We start from the raw sequence: 18751 nt of genomic DNA on the forward strand, positions 1-18751 counted from the left end.
ATAAAATCTATGCATGTATTTCAAACCCATAAAAGAAGGGAAGACGCCGTTATTTCCCTCACGAGACCTTCGCTGGCAAACGCCTCTTATAAAGGCCCTTTAAACTGTAGCCCGGAGTGCCTGTCAACGCGCCTGACAGGAGAAGGAAACACGCCCCACACTCCCAAACGGATTTCTGAGGGAAGCTTCGCGGGGGGGGGGGGGGTAGATGACGCATGCGCGCGCCACCGCGCGCCGAGTAAACAGCGCCGTCACGTGAACGTGGCCTTCGCCGCCCGCTCACCAGCCTGACTCCCCCCGCCCATCCGCTGCCGCTTTCAAGGGAGCGCTCTTCGAGGCAGGCGTGGGCACGCGGGCGGGCAGCCGGCCGCGAGTGCCAGCTCCCACGAGCGCGAGGGGCCACCTGCTGGCCGCGGGTGGAGGTGGGAGGGAGGGAGAGAGAGAGAGAGAGAGAGAGAAGAAACCCGGACGTGTTCCCCTCAGCCAGCCAAGCAGTAACAGCCACCGGTTCTGACTCCGCCCACTTCCAACCCTCCCTCGCGCCCTTCCACTTCCGCACGGTAGCTTTCCTTCCCCTCCCCTCCCCTCCCCCCACCCCCGGCCTGGGGCTGCGGAGCAAGAGGAGAGACGTGAGCGAGGGGAGGAAAAACAACCACCACCACCCGGCCGAGCGAGGGAGCGCGCCGACGCAGGTAAATACTGTCTTCTGGCGGGGGGCGGGGGGGGGGCGCGCGACGGTGATACGGGACCGCGGCCTAGGAAGGAGGCTTCGGGTCTGCCCATATATCTGAGGCGGCTGACGGATCAGAGCCAGCGCGTGCCATCTATGCCCCCTCCCGCATGAACGGGCCTCCGCCCGAACCCCCATAATCCGGGTCTCCCCCCCTCATGTTGATACTCCACTGCTCCCCCCCTTTTTTTCTGGCCTCTTCTCGTGACCCCGCCCCTTCCCTCGTGCGCTCCCTACTGGTGCTCCATTCCCACCGGGCCCCTGTCGAGTAAGGAGCCCCCTCGATGCTCGTGGAGTAAGGAGACCTCTCAGTGCTCACCTGGAGGCCCTTGGTTCTCGTCTCCCAGCTCCCCTTCGCAGCGGCCACGGACTCCTGATTGTTTCCCCCCGGCCCGCGAGGCTTAGCGGTACAAGCCTTAAACCAACCATGTTTACTCAGAAATAAGGCTGGCTGCGTTCAAGGGGACTTGCTCCTTACTGTGTGTGTGAGGATTTCATCCTTGTAGGGCACAATCCTATGCATGTTTAGACAGAGGAAAGGCCTACAACTCCCAGCATTCCCCAGCCAGCCGGCTGGGGAATGCTGGGAGTTGTAGGCCTTTTCTCTGTCTAAACATGCATAGGGTTGTGCTCTTAGTATAGTAAGAAGTATTCCCCATTCAGCTCAGTGAGAGGATGGAAGATAAGGCTGTCAGTGGCTACTAGTCCTGATGGTTATGCTACCTCCAGTATCAGAGGCAGTATGCCTATGTACACCAGATGCTGGAGAGTACAACCAAGAGGGTGCTATCACACTCTTGTCCTGTTCCTTGGTTTCCTGTGAGCAGCTGTTTGAACACTGTAGGAGCAGAATGCTGGACTAGATGGACCCTTGTTCTGATCCAGCAGGGCTCTTCTGATGCTTTTACATTCTTAAGTATGTATAGCCGAGGTGGGGAACATGTGGCCTTCCAGATGTTGGACTCCAACTCCCATTAGCCCTACTCGGCATAGTCAAGAGTGGGGGGTGATGGGATTGCAGTCTTAACACCATCTAGAGGGCCACCTGTTTTCCTTCCATGGTGTATATAGAATTGTAGCATTAGCCTTTCAGTCAGCATTGGCCTGGTGATGGTTATAAGCTTACATGCTTGTATACTGTGTTATTTGGTCTAGAATAACTGCCGCCCTCCATAGCTTTTGCTTTGCAGTCATTAGCTTGAACTATCTCCATAAGCATGTATTGAAAGGGTGGCGAGTTGGGGGAAAGAATTCAATTTTGTGATTCTTTAACTGAACTTGTGTGTATGACAGAGTAATCAATTACTATTTTTTGGATAACTGTCATCGGATATTCTTGAGCTTGTGCCCAGACCTTTGCCTTGCTCCCAAACCTGCACTTTTTCATCTGTGCACAATGTTCCAGTGGCACTGCTTGATCTTCATTGCATTACTCAAGTCCAGCTCGCCCCTCCCACCCACTGATCTGGTACCGATACGCCCTTTCCCGATTGTTTTCAAATTTGTTACAACATCCTGGCCTGCATTTTTATGTCCTCCCCTTTCTCCATTGCAGAAAAGGTCCTCCAACAAATGTTGATGTTCTCTCTGATATTTCCTACTGATTTGATCTTGAGTATACTTCGTGCTTCTATTTGAAACATGTCAAAAGCATATACATGTTTAGCACCTTCCCAGTAAGGGCTAGGTTTTTACATTTTTCAGATGTAAGTTGAAAAATTGTTCAGCTTCTTAGAAATCTGTCACAAAATGTAAAATATCCTTTAGCAGCGTAGCAGCAATTTTCAGACTAGCTTTATGATCCTTTTTTGCTCTTGCTGATGATGTGGTTGGTTCTGTATTTTACCATTGGCCAATTATGGGTGCTTTCATATTAAGATTCTCAAGGATGCCAAAAATACTGTGTGTGGGCTCGAATCATATGGATAGATGGTTGGCTGTAACCTTCAGCCAGGTTGTGAGAAAGCTGTTCACCTTTTCTCTCTTCCCACCTTATCCCTTGTCAGTTTCCTCTGATTTCTGAGCTGTTGTGAGAACATGGTAATTGTCTTAATACATGATCAGAGGCAACAAATAACTTGGTGGTGTAATGTAGTTATATAACTGCTCCATGCTAAGTTTCTAATGGCCTGATCCAACCCTTGTTTACTAAGAAGTCCCAGTGAATTCATTGCAATTTACTCCCAATAAACATGGTTAGTATTGGAGAATTAGTTCCATGTAGTAAGTGTTCATGTGAAACCACCTTGTATGTTCTTTGGCCGGAATGGAAAGTTTCTAAAGAAATCCTGAATTAAAGCATGGGTGTGTTAAATGTATTGGAATAATAGTAGGCAGGTGTAAGAAATATGATCAGTGGAATGTGCAACAATAACATCAGTAGTGCGTGTAGGTGTGTTTTGTGATCAATTGGGATGGGGTAGGGGTTGTCTTAGTTTGTAATCTTAATTCTTATTGACTTATTCCGTAGTATTTCTAGGATAATTCATTTGGATACATGAGAGTAAATACGTTGATTCAGAAGAGGAAACATTACAGTATTGGAGGGTTGTTGTTGTTGTTGTTGTTGTTTTTGCCATAATATAGCTATGTACAAAGTAAGCAGTGAAAGGGGATCCAGGTCATGGCAGTCAGCCTGATTTAAAAATGTGTACTGTATTAACTTACAGCTAATTTTTCAAGATGGTTTTATAATTACCATTCTCTTTTAGGCTACTTTTGTACCTCCAAAGAATTCCTGATTTGATCTTTGGTACTACTTCTGTGTTTTCAGTTTCATGTCTGTTGCCTCTCTCTGCACAGCCTAGTAGTATGTTTTCCTGCTTCACTCTGATATTGTGGCTTTTGCATGGTCCCTTGCATGTTTTCAACACTCGGCCTTCTTGCCTTGTCAGTGCAGGACTTTGGAGCCTGTCGCTCCATACATTCTATCTTGATTTTTCAAAGTAGGCTAAGAATGTTGTCTTGGACTAGATCGTCTTTGTGCCAAATCTGTGCCATTAGGGCATGACAAGAGGCGTTCCCAATGGCTGTTCTGCAGCTGTAGGATGTTTCCCTAGAGCTTCCATCAAAGCCTGACTCTCAGTGTATCCTGGATACACTTTAAGACTGAGGGTTTAAGCAGGTGTTGCTTTTGTATAGTACTAAAAACATGGTTATTTTATTCCGCTGGTTTTAAGGTGTTACATTTTCTGCATCATACCTGACCTTAGATAATCAGTGGGATAGAAATTCATTGAAATAAATAAGTGTACACTGCTTCAGCCCCTAAAAATTACATACCAGTTTGTATGGTTTTCTAGACATTTTAGGGTACTGGTTGCATACCATCTTTGTCTGGGGTAGTTTGGTAGGGGGCAGTGATGGGGATATGGAAGCTGATGTTTTGGCCATGGAAATCTGGCCACTAATTGCTGTACTGTATTCCAGTATCTGACTGCCTTATTCATGATTGTTATAACTGATGACAGTATTGGCTTGAGCAGTACTGCCTCCTTAAGTCTTTAAGGGAGGTCTGCCAAACTTGCAGCCTCTATTCTGTATGCGGCCTGTCAGGCATGTATTACAGCCCACCAGGAACTTGATAAACTTGTTCTTTGTGGCCTGAAGCAACATAAGTCTGAAGCATAGGCATGCCACTTAAACTTGGGGACTGCAGTTTTGACATGCCTGTTAAAGAGTCATCCTGATTTGGTAGGTTACCCAAATTGTTTAGATGCTCTTGTATGTGGTATAGAAGTGCTAAGTATGAGCAGTGGACTAACCTGGCAATGTTAAACACATTTACTTATACAGTCAAGATATTTCTATGGCGCTTATTTCAAAGTAAGTTTGCTAAGGATCAAAACGTCATTGTTCCATATTAAAAAAAAATGTAGCTGGATGAAGTTGTTGAAATTTCAGCAGTAATTACTATGTGAATTTAAAAAAAAAGAATGTGGAGGGGGCTAGGTTTTTAAAGTGTAACTGGACATATCATGGCTAAGAAATGTTATCTTGGGAGTATTGGGTTTCCTTAATTTTGAAAAATTAAATTCACTGACTGGTGAAATATTTCGTGCTAAATTCATATTATTTTGTATTATCTACATAGGCAAATATTCATAGATTGTAGTCCTCTACAAATTATGGATATTGTGAGAAGTTTTGAAACATTTCCTCTATTTGTTGTTGGCTAGCTTAAGCTTAACAAGCAATATCTGTTCTCTGAAATACACCCATACATTTTCAGAATGACTGAAATGAACGTAATGTTCAAAATCCACTTTGGAATCTGCAAAGGTAGATTCTGAAATTGGATTCTGCCTTAAATATTTGGAACCAAACTTGATGGTCCTTATTTGGTATTCCAGATTCATATGTGACATCTTAAAATATGCTCTTCATCCTCAAAAAGTATACTAGAATTTTCATACTTTGAAATGCTGGGTTGAATACACAGCCTGCCTTCTGTGAGAGGAAGGGACCTCCTGCCCAGGTTTTGGGGACCCCCTCCCCACACACAACAGCTCACCCCATTTAGCAGGGTCTCCAGGGCCTCCTGTCTTTCGATGTAGCATTTTCAGGGGGATGGTGGGGCTGCCATGGGAAGAAGGTGGTGGGGAATTCCACTTTTTCGAGTGCATAAATCTGGATCCAATCCTTTGATTTTAAAGCACCATCCATTTATAACAGGCATAGACTTTGTGGATAGTGAGAGATTTAAAAATAAATACAACTCTAATTTGTTTTTTGGAACCTTTGCTCTCCTTTAGCAAGACTGAACTGTAGTTTGATCATTTTATTTTTAAAGCTATTGAGAATTCATGGAGATAAGTATACTTATCACTGCAATGCCAAACTGGTGATGTGCCCTGGCTCTATTCTTAAGTTGCTTTTTCTCACCATCTCCAATGGAAAGGTTGAAAGTACATGAATATTAAGACTATATAATTTACTTTGTGTTGTGAAAAATAGGTATGTTAATATTCTCATTTGGAGGATGAGAACAGAAATGAGATACTGATAACATAGTACCTGACCTTATGTACTCTTTCATTTGCCATTTGAGGGGAATTGAGATTCAGCAAATGTTTCTACCACTACTTAGTAGGTTATGTGACTCTGTTGGCAGTGTTATATTCAGAGAAAGAGAGAGAGGTAAAGGTCATGGTGGAATACAATTATTTTAAAAATTTATTTGCTGAATTATATAGTACTGGGGGCTCAGTTAACTTGATGGACCGACTCTGTTTTGTACTTAGCGCAAAAGATCAATTTCACAGAAGTCAAGATGTCTGTTACAGGAGCAAAAATGAGCCAGTCACTAAGATGTTCCCTGCATGTGACTCAGGAATACACTTTTGAGTTAAGTGTAATTGCTAAACTTATTTGTGTTTTCTAATACTAAAAATGTATATTGTCACAAAATGTGGTTAGTAGAGATCCTGAATTCTTCCTAGAGGTTCCAACCAACATTGAATTTGTGACTCTGGACCATTTCTGTACTATGGGAGTTTTCTAAAAAAAAACAACACACCCCACATTCTTGATAGGTGTGGGAAGGGGAGCAGCTGCTCCCAAATTCCCAGTTGAGGCCTTTGCTGGGATGGAGAAACAAGTTCTACTGTTGGTTCTTTTCTGGCTGAGAGATAGAAAAGATCTCTCTTTTGACTCTTGTATCTCAATGACTCTTGTATCTTCCTTTGTTTGCTTTGCTGTTCTCCGTAAAACATTTTTCCTGGTCATTCCTCCCAGTCCAAGGATTTACCTAGCATGCTAGTTGCAGAGGAATAAAATTATTCCTTCACAACCAGCATGGAAATGCAATGGGAGGAAGAATGCTATGATACATCCCTCCTCCATCAGCCTGCTTGGTAGAAACCAACTTTTTGACTAGGTTGCTAAGAGTCAAGTAATCTGTGTTTCCATGCTCACTGCAGAGGAGGAGGATCTACTTTCCCTTCTAGTCTCTTAGCAAGCTAGTCATTTTTTGCGCAGGCTAGTAACTTTTGTGGGTTTATTTACAAGGTTGAACTACAATGCATCCAGGTATGAGCTTGTGGCTGAGATATGGGTCAGATGGTTCTATCTTCTGATATTGTGGATCTAAACATTTTCTGTAGTCAACTGAAGAGAATGGTCAAAACTAAGCACTAACACAATCAAGGAAGAAGAAATTGGGGATTAGGATAGATAGTCAAACAGGAGTGGCAGCTGGAAGATAAGCCAAAGTATCTGCAGGTTTATGGGTGACTTGATCTGAGATGTTGAAATATAAGGCTTCTTTCCAACTGGAAAAATTAGGGGCGGGGGAATCATTCTGAAGTAGTTCATCTGACATGGGCATTTTAAAAAGGCAGGCACTATCTACAGTTGCCATGATTTCCTGGGATGATTGAGAAGAGATAGTTGCTTCATATGAGCATGAGTACCCAGGTTCTGCCCCACTGCTGGGAGTATAACTATCAGATGGTACTTCGAAGGTTATGCCTTTCATACAGCTTCTCTACGTCTCTTAAAATCTCCTGGCTTGAACTCTTCAGAGGCTGTGGAGCACCTAACTATAGCATTATGTGGGGATGGAGAATCTTAGAACCTTTGTGTTCCATTCTCCCTAACATTCCTTATATTTAATGCAATTTGCTCAATGCACAATGTCAAAAGACATTAGAAATAGCAACCTTTTGGGCCCAGAAAAGTTCTTGGATATTATACTAACTAGAGCAAAGGTTCTTAAACTGTGGTCTGTGAGCTCCATTCATGTGGTCTGAGGAAAGGTTGTGGAACAGTCTAGAATATAGTTGGCCTTGCACTTGATTTATTTTTCTGATGACAGAGATCAAGACTGTTGACTGGGGCTGGATTATCTGACAGGCTAACAAGGCCCTGGCCTAGAGCCTCTGATTTTCATAGTATAGTGGTGGTGCAGTCTATGTATTTCCCCCTAAAAATTACCAGTTAAAGGGGCCTTTCTCAGCAACCTGGCCCAGGGCCAGTGATTTTCATGATATAGCGCTGGTTTTGATGGCACCAATACCGAAGGAAAAAAGCTATTAAATGCAAGTTATGTATGTGCTTTGGTTTGTAGAACAAAAGAAGTTTAAGTGATCTGTTAAGACCCCCAGTAATTTTCAGGTGGTCTGCAAAAAAAGAAGTTTAAGAACTGCTGACTAAATGTTATTTCCCTAAGTACTAGCCATGAGTATTAATAGCTGGTTGATATTGGTAGTGAAGAATGTATATGGGAAGGGAGATGTCTTTTGCTAAGGAGTTGCTTTTGTAAACTTCAACTAATCGCACAGACACTTTCCATTTGAAAAGCAAGCCATCTTCTATTTAAGCAAGTTCTGATACAAGAGCAATGCTGCTGATTAGACAAATACTCATTAAGTATGAGTTCAGGGACTTCAGATTTAATGATGATGCACTGTTTCAGATAACAGGTCATTGCAGGTACTGGCTGCAAAATTCTGTTTGTTTTTGAATTAAGGTGAACATAGGTAATTTTTAAAACTTATCTTCTGAGCAGAAACCTCTTGCTAATGCCTTTATAGAAGCAAGTTGTACTGCACTTTGTGGTATAACATGCTCACTGTCAAAGATTTCTGTGGTAGAACTCAGATATAAATGGCTCTTGTTAAAGTTGCACTGAATCCTGACAGTTGGATTTAGACAACCAGTTGTTGACTATGAAGGCAGTTTTTATACCGCATAATCAAATTGAAAGGGAACTGTCAGCTGAAATAATCAAATTTACTTACTTAGAAAGCAGCTTTCTTTCAATAGACAGTGCTTTTTGAAGCTTGCTGAAAACTTGGTGTTCATGGAGCCAATTGCTCCTTTTGACTATTTCAGATGAACCGGTTTGTGGAGATTCTAGAAATTTGGCCCAATAATGGAAGGTTTGACTGTTGGAATTTAAGGTTCTAAGGGAAAGCTTCCCCATCTTCTCTACTGTTTTCTAAATGCTGACATACAGATCTGCTAGAATTCAAGTTTCCCTCAGACTTCTTGCTTTTGCCTGTCTTTACCCCAAATGGTAGCTTTTTATAAAATATTGAGATAAAAAGACTGTTTTGAATGAGTCTAGTTTTTAGTGTTGTAGCTTACTTGCTGGGCCACATTGATAGTTCTTTATCTTGGATAAAGCCTGTTACAAGTCTACTCCTTTTTTCAAATTTATAATAGGGTTAAAATTAATTTAATAAGTGAAAAATAACCTAGGGATAAACTCATTATGGGTTAAAAGATGGGTCTTATGTAACACCGGCAGATTTTGACATGAACTGTGATACTGATTCTCCCTTCAGATCATAGCTTTTCAGGTTAATATGCAACTCAGTCAACTTCAGTGAGAACTGAAAATGATTAGCTGTCCATTTGGCAAGATGTAATTTAAGGACCATTCAGATTTGAATGCCTTTATTTTTTATGTGTTATAGGGCTGTTCTACACTGTTGGTGTCAAACATGGGTCTCTTAAGCCCTGCTGTCACTCTCTGCTACATGGGGATGGGATTTCAGTTTGCAGGGGAGAAGGAGCTGGTGGTTTTGGGGCCCTTAATTCTTCCCAAGCAGCTTTCCCTGACAACAGATTTCCTTTTCTGACTATCTTTTCCTGTTTGACATGACAGATCCTGTGCCTGGGAACTTTGCCTGGAAGGAAAAAGGTGTGGGAGGGCGTTGCAGGGGAAAATCTGTGGGCAAAGATGTGTTTTGAACCCCTGCCCCTCCTGCATCTCTTCCATCAACCACTTTTCCCCAGGATTCCTGGTACTGGAGGCAGTATGCCTCTGTATACCAGTTGTCGGGGAACACAAGCAGAAGGGTGCTATTGCACTCATGTGCTACATGTGGGTTTCCCATAGGCAGCGAGTTGGCCTCTGTGTGGACTACATGGACCCTTGCTTTGTTCCAGCATGGCTGTTCTTACGTTTTCTGTAACGTTAACTGGTGGGGAGAAACTGTTACATGTATGTGCATGCATGCATGCATGCATGTGTGTATAAAGAGTTAAGGACACATCCTTGACTACCATTTCTGATCTGTAAATTTTACACACACCCTCCCATGTGGCAGAGAAGTACTTGCTGGGTTTCCTTGATCTGTGTATGGCCTTTTATTTGACCTCAGGTAAAACCTAAAAATAAATTTCCAAGTTCTCTGTTATTGAAAAATATTAATTTAAGTTGAATTAGATTAATTTAATAAAGAGAAACAGCTTTCTAGGAGCTATTGAAAGCACTAATAAGCCAGATCAAATTTGTTATTTTTTTTAGGTAATTTATAATTCATAGCTTATTTTTCTTATGGTATTTTTCTTGTCTTTCTATAGGGATTAAAGACACACAGGAGTCTTCATGGATATAGTTGATACATTTAACCATTTAATTCCTACTGAACACTTAGATGATGCCCTATTTCTAGGATCCAACCTGGAGAATGAAGTCTGTGAGGATTTTAGTACAAGTCAAAATGTCTTAGAGGATTCGCTGAAGAACATGCTCAGTGATAAGGACCCTATGCTAGGATCTGCAAGTGCTCAGTTCTGTTTGCCTGTTTTGGATAGCACTGATCCCAATTTCCAGATGCCTTGTTCAACAGGTAACTCTTAATATTTCTAAGTTTACACTTTTAAATAGAGCAGTATTGTAGTGTTGAACCCTTTGCTCTGAAAACATGGTTCTCTTTTCTGCTCTGCTTCATGGCTTGGGGCCTAAGGTTAAACCACTAGCTGTCCCTCAGTTCTTCTGAAGTAACCATGAGAGATAGATTTAGGGGATTTAAAATGAGATGTGGAGAGGCATGTTTGCAACTATTTTCAGTTAGTATTTATCTTACCAAAATAGGGATTTGGTTTGCACAGTAATAGCTGTGATAAGCAAATATAACCTGCAGTCTGCAGTTTTAGGCTGCATGGGTGTCAAAAAATGTTCTTTCTGGTTTAGCTAAGGAAGCTGTGGAGGTCATTAAAGAGCTTAGAGCGGAGACTAGATATACATTTGTTGGGGTAGAGAGGAGACTAGATATATATTTGTTGAGGTAGTTTCAGTCTTCTGGATTGTGCCTTAGTTCAGAAAGTTTTTGTACACCTTTAGGATATTCTGTAAAATGGTCCTCCTGTTTGTGGTATTTCATGTGTTGAATGATTCTAATACAGCACTTGCTATGGTGGTCCTCTGTATAATAACATAATAAAGGGATTGGACCTCACTTGATCTGTTGGCCTTTTGGAGTCTATACTATTGGTCTTTAGATGTTTTAGAACATTTAGCATGTTTTTCAAACCCATAGAAGCCTTCTGTCTCTCTTCCTCCAAATGTGCCTGGCTACTGAATATCTGCCTTTCCCATGTCACTGATGCAGGCCCTGAACTCCAAGCCCTCTTTGCTATTACTGTATAAAAGAAGGTATTTCATGACCATACAGTTGATCAGATTACTGATGAAAATTGTGAACATTCATCAATAGGACGTACGTTTAAAACTGACAGAAGGATGTTTAAGGTGTAATGAATCCTGCTGTTCTGATGAGAGGGTTCAAGGAGTTAATCTTTAACTACATTTCTATCATTCTATGATCATTAAACTCTGTACTGAATGACCCTAGCAGATCGAGTTCTGAAGACCGTTCCAGTCCTAGGTATCTGTAATGACCACTGTGGGGGTTCAGTTTTGGGATTCAGTTGGGGTACAACTGTCACATAGAGTTGCAGGAAAAGGTTTAAAAATAGTAAACATTGAAAATGTATTGCAAATATTACTGGAAAAACAATAGCTATGTTTTCTCCTTTAGTCATTAACTGTGGGAAATTTGTAGGAGGAGAGTGATCATCCATGTAACCAGCAATTTGGCCTAGAACGCCTGTCTTGGCTGCATGAAGTTGTATTTGTTGATTATCATTTCAAAAGACTGAATTGTCCAGTGAGAGCAGTCACAAAGTTTCCTTATTATGAATAGATTGGTTTTGGTGGTAGCTATATGGCTTGTTGAGGGGGTGCTATCCAGTGTCCTGGTATGCCTGGGGCTAGAGATCTAAACTTTCTAAAAGCTTTTGAAGCTATGGATGGGGTGGGGGGATGCACAAAATATACACAAATATCTAACCTAAAGTTACTGTAACTACTTTAAGATCATGACATGTATTATGCATAACAGAGCAAATTAAATTGTTCTGTTTGGTATTCTATTTAAAAAAGCTATAATGTAGGTGTGGGCAACATGTAGTCCACAATGCCCCTCAGAATTGGGGGGGAAATTCCCCCAAGGGCACCCGTAGTAGTTACGGAGCTCCAAAAAGGTCAAAATTAGCTTGTTTTTAAATTATTTTTTGTGCCCATCGGGGTGAGTGTGATCCTTGGGGGGAGGGGGGGGCAAAAATGGCCCCAAATGTGAAAGCAGTACATATGGACCTTATTTCCTCCTACCATCAATCTAAATAATAAAACTGCTAGCAGAGGCATTTACCTTCATTTGGTCTGAGGGCTGGTTCAGCTACTTGAAATTTCTCCATGAAGACCAACCTCTGAGAGGGTTTTAGCCTTAAACATAGCCTAAAAACATATTTTTAAAAATAAACAAATAGCCCCTGAATCCAAGTGCATGGAGGAAGTGACAACTGAACTAGCACATCCACACTTACTGATGCTGGTTTTTGGTGGTGATAATGCCGCTACAGTGCCTGAAATTGTAATCCCCACTCTCAGTCACATATGCTTTGGGAAGCATATTTTCTTTGGGAATATAACCATGAAGGTGCCAGGTTATATGTTACTGTTTCCTTGTCTTTGCTTGTTTACGGGGCTGCGCTGTCTGAAAGCATTTCAAACATTTTCCAGGGTTAGCACTGTTCTCAAGTATGATTTCTGATGCCCTTGATAGCAAAGTAGGAAAGATACTGCAAATTTGCATGTGCTAACAAGTATATAGATGACACAATAAATGTATTCTATATGTCATTGTGGGCTTCCTACTGGGCCCAGGGACTAGTGTGTTACCACAGATAGTAGTAGGCAACCTAATGCCCTCCAGTTATTTGGACTACAACTCCCATAATCCCTGAACATTGGCCATGTTGCCTGTTGTTGTCCAAATATCTGAAGGGTACCAGATTGCCTATCCCTTTTCTAGAAGAGGTATCCTCTAGACCACCACAGATGTCCTTGGAGCTTGTGTGGTGGATCTTGTACTCTTGTTTTGCCCTCCAACTACTTGAGTTCTCTGCAATGTGTTCAGTTCTCAAATTATAAATATTTATAAGCATACTAGTCAATGTGCAAGGGCATTTACTTTCCATCTCATTGAGAAACGTGATTTTTGCTAGTGAATACTGGCAGATACTAGCGCTTGCTTTTGGGAAGTTCTGAACGCTTAGAATACGATCTTGTAAAAGTGTCTACACTAAACTTTGTTTTATTTATTTATATTTGTATGCTGCCTTTCCACAAATGTCACCCAGACAATGTACAACAATACAAAAATGATAATACATAAAGACAGTGAAGCAAGAAAATGACATTAAAACCGCATTAAAGTAACTATTCACAATTTAAAAGGCCAAATTAAAGAGATTTGCCTTAACTCTTTTCCAAAAAGCCAAGATAGTGGCAACCAATCTGACCTCCGAAGGGAGAGTGTTCCACAATTTGGGAACGATGCAGGAGGAAGCCTTTTTGCACATGCTCGACAAACAAGCTGTGTGTGTGTGTGTTTTGGTGTCCTCAAAAGGGCTTTCTTGTAGATCTTAATAACCAGATAGGTTCATAATAAGACACATGGTCTCTCAGATAGCCAGGCCCTAAGCCATTTAGGGTGTAGTCCTGTGCATGTTTAGACAGAAAGCCCCAGCTATGATCACAATATTGTGCATCGGTTAGCAGGATAGCTGCTGCATTTTGCAGTAATTGAAGCTTGTATATGTTCCTCAGTGTAGAGTGCATTGCAATAGTCTAATTGCGATGTAGCCACAGTATAGATAACTGTTGCCAGATTGCATAGGATTTCATCTTTAGCCTTCAAGGAAATGATCTTGCTTAGTTCCCTTGCAGGCCTCTGGGGAGAGTCCAATAGAAATCTGTCTCTAAACAGATATATTTTTGCTGTGTATGGTGGATGCATGACCGATGCCTTTGGATTAGGATCCTAGGTTGCACGAAAGCTTTATCTAGCTGCATGCCATTATGCTGTAATTGTAGAATTATAGAATAGTGGGGTTGGAAGGGGCCTACAAGACCATCGAGTCCAACCCCCCTGCTCAGTGGAGGAATCCAAGTCAGAGCATCCCTGACAGATGGCTGTCCAGCCTCATCTTGAATACCTCCAGTGTGGGAGAGCCCACCACCTCCCTAGGTAATTGGTTCCATTGTCATATTGCTCTAATAGTCAGGAAGTTTTTCCTGATGTTCAGCCGGAATCTGGCTTCCTGTAACTTGAACCTATTATTCCATGTCCCGCATTCTGGGATGATCTAGAAGAGACCCTGGCCTTCCTCTCTGTGGCAACCTTTCAAGTACTTGAAGAGCGCTATCATATCTCCCCTCAGTCTTCTCTTCTCAAAACTAAACATGCCCAGTTCTTTCATTCTCTCTTCATTGGGCCTTGTTTCCAGTCCCCTGATCATCTTTGTTGCTCTCCTCTGAACCCTCTCCAGCTTGCCTGCATCCTTCTGAAAGTACGGTTCCCAGAACTAGACACAGTACTCCAGATAGGGCCTAACCAGTGCTGAGTAGAGGGGAACTAGTACTTCCTGGGATTTGGAAGCTATGCTTCCATTAATGCAGCCCCAAATAGTATTTGCCTTTTTTGCAGCCACATCACATTGTTGGCTCATATTCAGCTTGTGATAGACAACAATTCCAAGAATGTTGTCCTTCTTGCTTGTAGTGTTGTTGAGCCACGTATCCCCCATCTTGTAACTGTGCATTTGGTTTCTTTTCCCTAGGTGCAGAACTTGGCATTTATCCCTATTAAATGTTGTTCTGTTGTTTTCTGCCCAGCATTCCAGTCTATCCAGATCACTTTGAATTTTGTTTCTGTCTTCCAAGGTATTAGCTATCCTGCCCAATTTTGTGTCATCTGCAAATTTGATCAGCATTCTCTGCACCACCTCCTCCAAGTCATTAATAAAAATGCTGAAGAGCACTGGGCCCAGGATTGAGCCCTGCGGTACCCTGCTCATTACCTCTCCCTAGTTTGAGAAGGTCCCATTGATAAGCACTCTTTGAGTCCAATTCTGTAGCCAACTGTGGATCCACCGGGTTGTTGTTTCATCTAGCCCACTTTGAGCTAGTTTGCTCATCAGGATATCATGGGGCACTTTGTCGAAAGCTCTGCTGAAGTCGAGGTATATGATGTCCACAGCATTCCCACAGTCCACAAGAGAGATTACTTGATCAAAAAATGAGATCAGATTCGTCTGGCAGGATTTGTTCTTGACAAACCCATGTTGGCTTCGAGTAATTACTGCGTTGTTTTCAAGGTGCTTCTGGATGAATTGCTTTATAATCTGCTCCAGAATTTTCCCAGAGATTGATGTCAGACTGACTGGTCTGTAGTTCCCAGGTTCCTCCTTTTTACCCTTTTTGAAGATAGGGACAACATTAGCCCTCGTCCAGTCATCTGGCACTTCACCTGTTATTATACCTACTAGGTAATATGCATGCTTGTTTTAAATTGATCTAAATTGGTCTCTTTCTTGGTGGTTTAAATTATATTTTGAAACAGCTTCTTACATTGGGCAGAATGTGGGTTATTTCAGGGTTGTTTCACCCTCCAAGAAGCCATGCTGCCTGGGTTCAGATGATATGACAAGCCATACCCAGCCACACCCAGGCAGGTGATGAGGCAAATGGCACCTGGCATGTGCTGTGGCTTAAATGAGTGACTGTGGCTTGTTTAACCATGGTGATCATGCAAACTGGGTCCGTGACCAGGTTTGGATGACTGTGGGGGCTAAAGAACCCATAATAAGTTCTTCCCTGCATGCATGTTGCATATGTGGCTGTGATTTGCACAATTACCCGCAATGCAGCTCAGGTTGCCATGTCGTCTGAACCTGGTGGGGGTGGTTTCTTACCCATACTTCATCCCACTTACCCATGGCAACCTGCGCTGTATCATGGGTAATTATGCAAATCATGGTCGTGTGCATGGCACTATGGGTTCTTTCACTCCCATGATCATCTGAATGAGGCCTAAATGAGTGGGAGTGCAGGGGCAGTATTGAATTTTGCGTTCTGCTTTAATTTAAATTCAATTAATCCTGTTTGGATAGTTTTCACTATAATTATTTAAGCAGATTTAGGGCGCAATCCTATCATGATAGACGTCAGCCTCTGAACTCGGAGACTGATGCCTATCCAGTGCAGGTTGGGCGGAGCACAGAGGGGATCCTCTCCTCTGTGCTCCGCCCACCCTGCATTCTTGGCTAGACGTGCAATTTTGTGTGTCTAGCCAGGAGAGGGGATGGGAACAGGTCCAGAAACCCCATAGGAAGCAACGTAAAAAGGCTTCCATGGTCTCCTCCCTGGGAACGCCCCCTTTTTGCCCCTTCTGTGCTCCCTTTTACGAGCATGGAGAGGGAGCTGCCGTGGTTCTCCCCACACAGGCTGTGAGAGGGAGGGGAAAGGGAGTGCGGTTTCCTGGCTTGGAGCACTGTCTACAAGGGGGAAGAGGGAAACAACTCAATGTTACATAGTTTTTATAATGACCAGCTAGAATGGAAACAGTTCAGCGGAGGAGATGGCAAATGGAGCTGATGTCTCGGCAGAGGTGATGAAGTTACCTTGCTACCCATCCCTCCCTCTGCTGCAGCCTAATTGCTGCTACCAGGTGATAGTTGATGCAAGGAGGAGCTTAATGGACCTGGTCTCTCAGCAGAGCCTGATGAAATGGCCCTGCTTTCTATCTCTCCCTCTGCTGCAGCCTGAACATTTGGTTCACTTTCTGTGTCCTTGTATATGAAGATGGTCTTGTATTTTTAATATTATGTTTCTGCTCATTACTCATCCATCTAAATTGCTTTATTGTCTTAATTATTTTGTTGGTCATTTTTTATTCCAGAGAATAATTATGGCAAGTACTTTTAGGCTGTAAAGTAGATTTTGTTGCAGCCCAAAGGGCTTGAAATTATGAAGATCTGCCCTCTGTAAAATTGACTCTAGTGCACAGCATCTTGCATTTAAGAGGCATTTTCTCTAGTTTCTTGCAGTAGTTGCTTTTGATTTTTTTCCTTTTCCTTTTTTTTTTTTTTTACTGGATGGTAATAGTATTACTGGAGGGCCACTCTGAATTTAGTTGGTTGTGGTGAGGTTTGTGAGATGGCAAGTCAGGTTCCTTCAAGTTGCCTGGGGGTCTAGCTGTCTTATCCTTTATTGAATGTGAAACAACTTGGGGTGGGGGTGGGGAGAAATAAGAGAGAGAATCCTCTTTCTGTCACTCACACACTTATTTATTAATGGTGTTCAATGCAGATAACAATAAAATACAAGATAAAATATAACATTCCAATCAAAATGGAAAGCTAGCTTAAAGACCAATATCCTGTGTGAATAAAAAATCATTACTAGTCAGTGGAAGGACATCAGCGTTGGAGCTAACCAGGTCTCCCTTGGCAGGGAGTTCAGGAGTCGGGGAGTAGCCACCTGCAATGCCGCTCTCTCATGTTCTTGCCAAACATGTCTCAGATGATGATAGAACAGAGTGAAGGGCCTCTCCAGAGAATCTTAAAACTAGGCAGGCTCATATAGAAGAATGCAGTCTTTCAAATAGCATGGTTCTGAGTCATGTAGGGCTTCATAGATCATTACCAGCACCTTGAATTGTGCTTGAAAATGGTCTGGTAGCCAGTAAAGCCATTGTACCATAGGAGTCGCATATGCCTCTAGAACTGCCCCCTTCCCCTTCAGTAGTCTTGCTGAAGCACTGTGGAACAGCTGAAATTTCTGAACATATTTCAAAGGTGGCTCCATATTAAGCATGTTACAGTAGTTCGACTTAGATGTAATGAAGGCATGTGTCACCATGGCCAGATCTGACACTTCCAGAAACAGGGGCCATTGGCACACTAGCCTGAGCTGTGCAAATGGAGTTCTGGCTATCACTGAAATTTGGGCATCCAGATCAGCTGTTGCAGCTCAGTGGTAAAACACCTGCTTTGCATGCAGAAGGTCTTAAATTCAATCCCTGGCATTTCCAGGTAGGACTGGGTATTACCCCTGCCTGAAACCGTGGAATGAGGCTTCCAATTGAATTAGACAATACTGAGTTTGATGGACCAAAGATCAAACTCGAACATCAGATCAGGCAGCATCTGATGTCCTGCCACCTTCTCAGGTGTGATGAGTGGTGACAGGAGATGGGGCCTTTGGGGAGGAGCTGTAGCTCAGTGATAGAGCACCTGCTTTGTATGCAGAAGGCCCAAGTTCAATCCCTGATATCTCCAGGCAGGGCTGGAAAAACTCCTGCCTGAAACCTTGGAGAGCCACTGCAAGTCAGTGTTGACAGTACAAAACCAATCAGTGTAAGGCAGCTTCCTATGTTTTAGGTTCAGGCCCCAGGCTAAATCCAGGAGTACACCCAAACTGGTGAACCTTATGGGGGAGTGTAACCTCATCCAAGATAGGTTGATTCCTTTATTTTCCATCCCTTTGGCAAGATCGGGGGTTCGCAGAAGTATTTTTTCCATCATTTGCCTCTCTACTGCTATATTCGACCCCTTTCTGAGTATTTCAGCTGGGAAAGGTGTGTCTTCTTTCTTTTGATCTAGCCGAGCAATTTCAAGAAATTCAGAAGGGACTGGAGAGGAGGAAGAGAAGGAAGGAGAGTGGGATTTTGCAAGTGAGGTGCAAAATGGCATCCCTGAAGGGTCTGGTTTCATCCTGGAGACTGTCAGTTGCTTATCCCTAGGCTGGACTACCATTGATGGAGTCTGAATGCAAATGTCAGACAACTGGAAAACTGGACAGCTATAAATGCTAGAAAATATTGAATCATTGGTATAGTTCATTTAAATACTATGTTAAACTATGTTAATAATTCAGTT

The 18751-nt window shown here is 42.6% G+C and overlaps 1 protein-coding gene across 7 annotated transcripts in view; it reads left to right on the plus strand.

Moving 5' to 3' along the window:
- Positions 1-313: 313 nt before the first annotated feature.
- The window catches only part of PHF3 (PHD finger protein 3), an 84151-nt gene continuing 65713 nt past the window's right edge, over positions 314-18751 (plus strand). For 3 of the 7 annotated variants that reach the window (XM_084826865.1, XM_084826866.1, XM_084826867.1), the window contains exons 1-2: positions 328-692; positions 10046-10314. In XM_084826865.1, coding sequence (XP_084682991.1) covers positions 10071-10314 — 244 coding nt within the window. In that variant the 5' untranslated portion in view covers positions 328-692; positions 10046-10070. Of the gene's footprint in view, positions 693-10045; positions 10315-18751 lie in introns of all 7 variants that reach the window. The other 4 variants (XM_084826868.1, XM_084826871.1, XM_084826870.1 and 1 more) reach the window with 3 other exon arrangements.

This window comes from Heloderma suspectum, chromosome 1 (assembly GCF_057233095.1).
Source record: "Heloderma suspectum isolate Gila_16-S chromosome 1, 16-S_ref, whole genome shotgun sequence".
Classification (NCBI taxonomy): Eukaryota; Metazoa; Chordata; class Lepidosauria; order Squamata; family Helodermatidae; genus Heloderma; species Heloderma suspectum.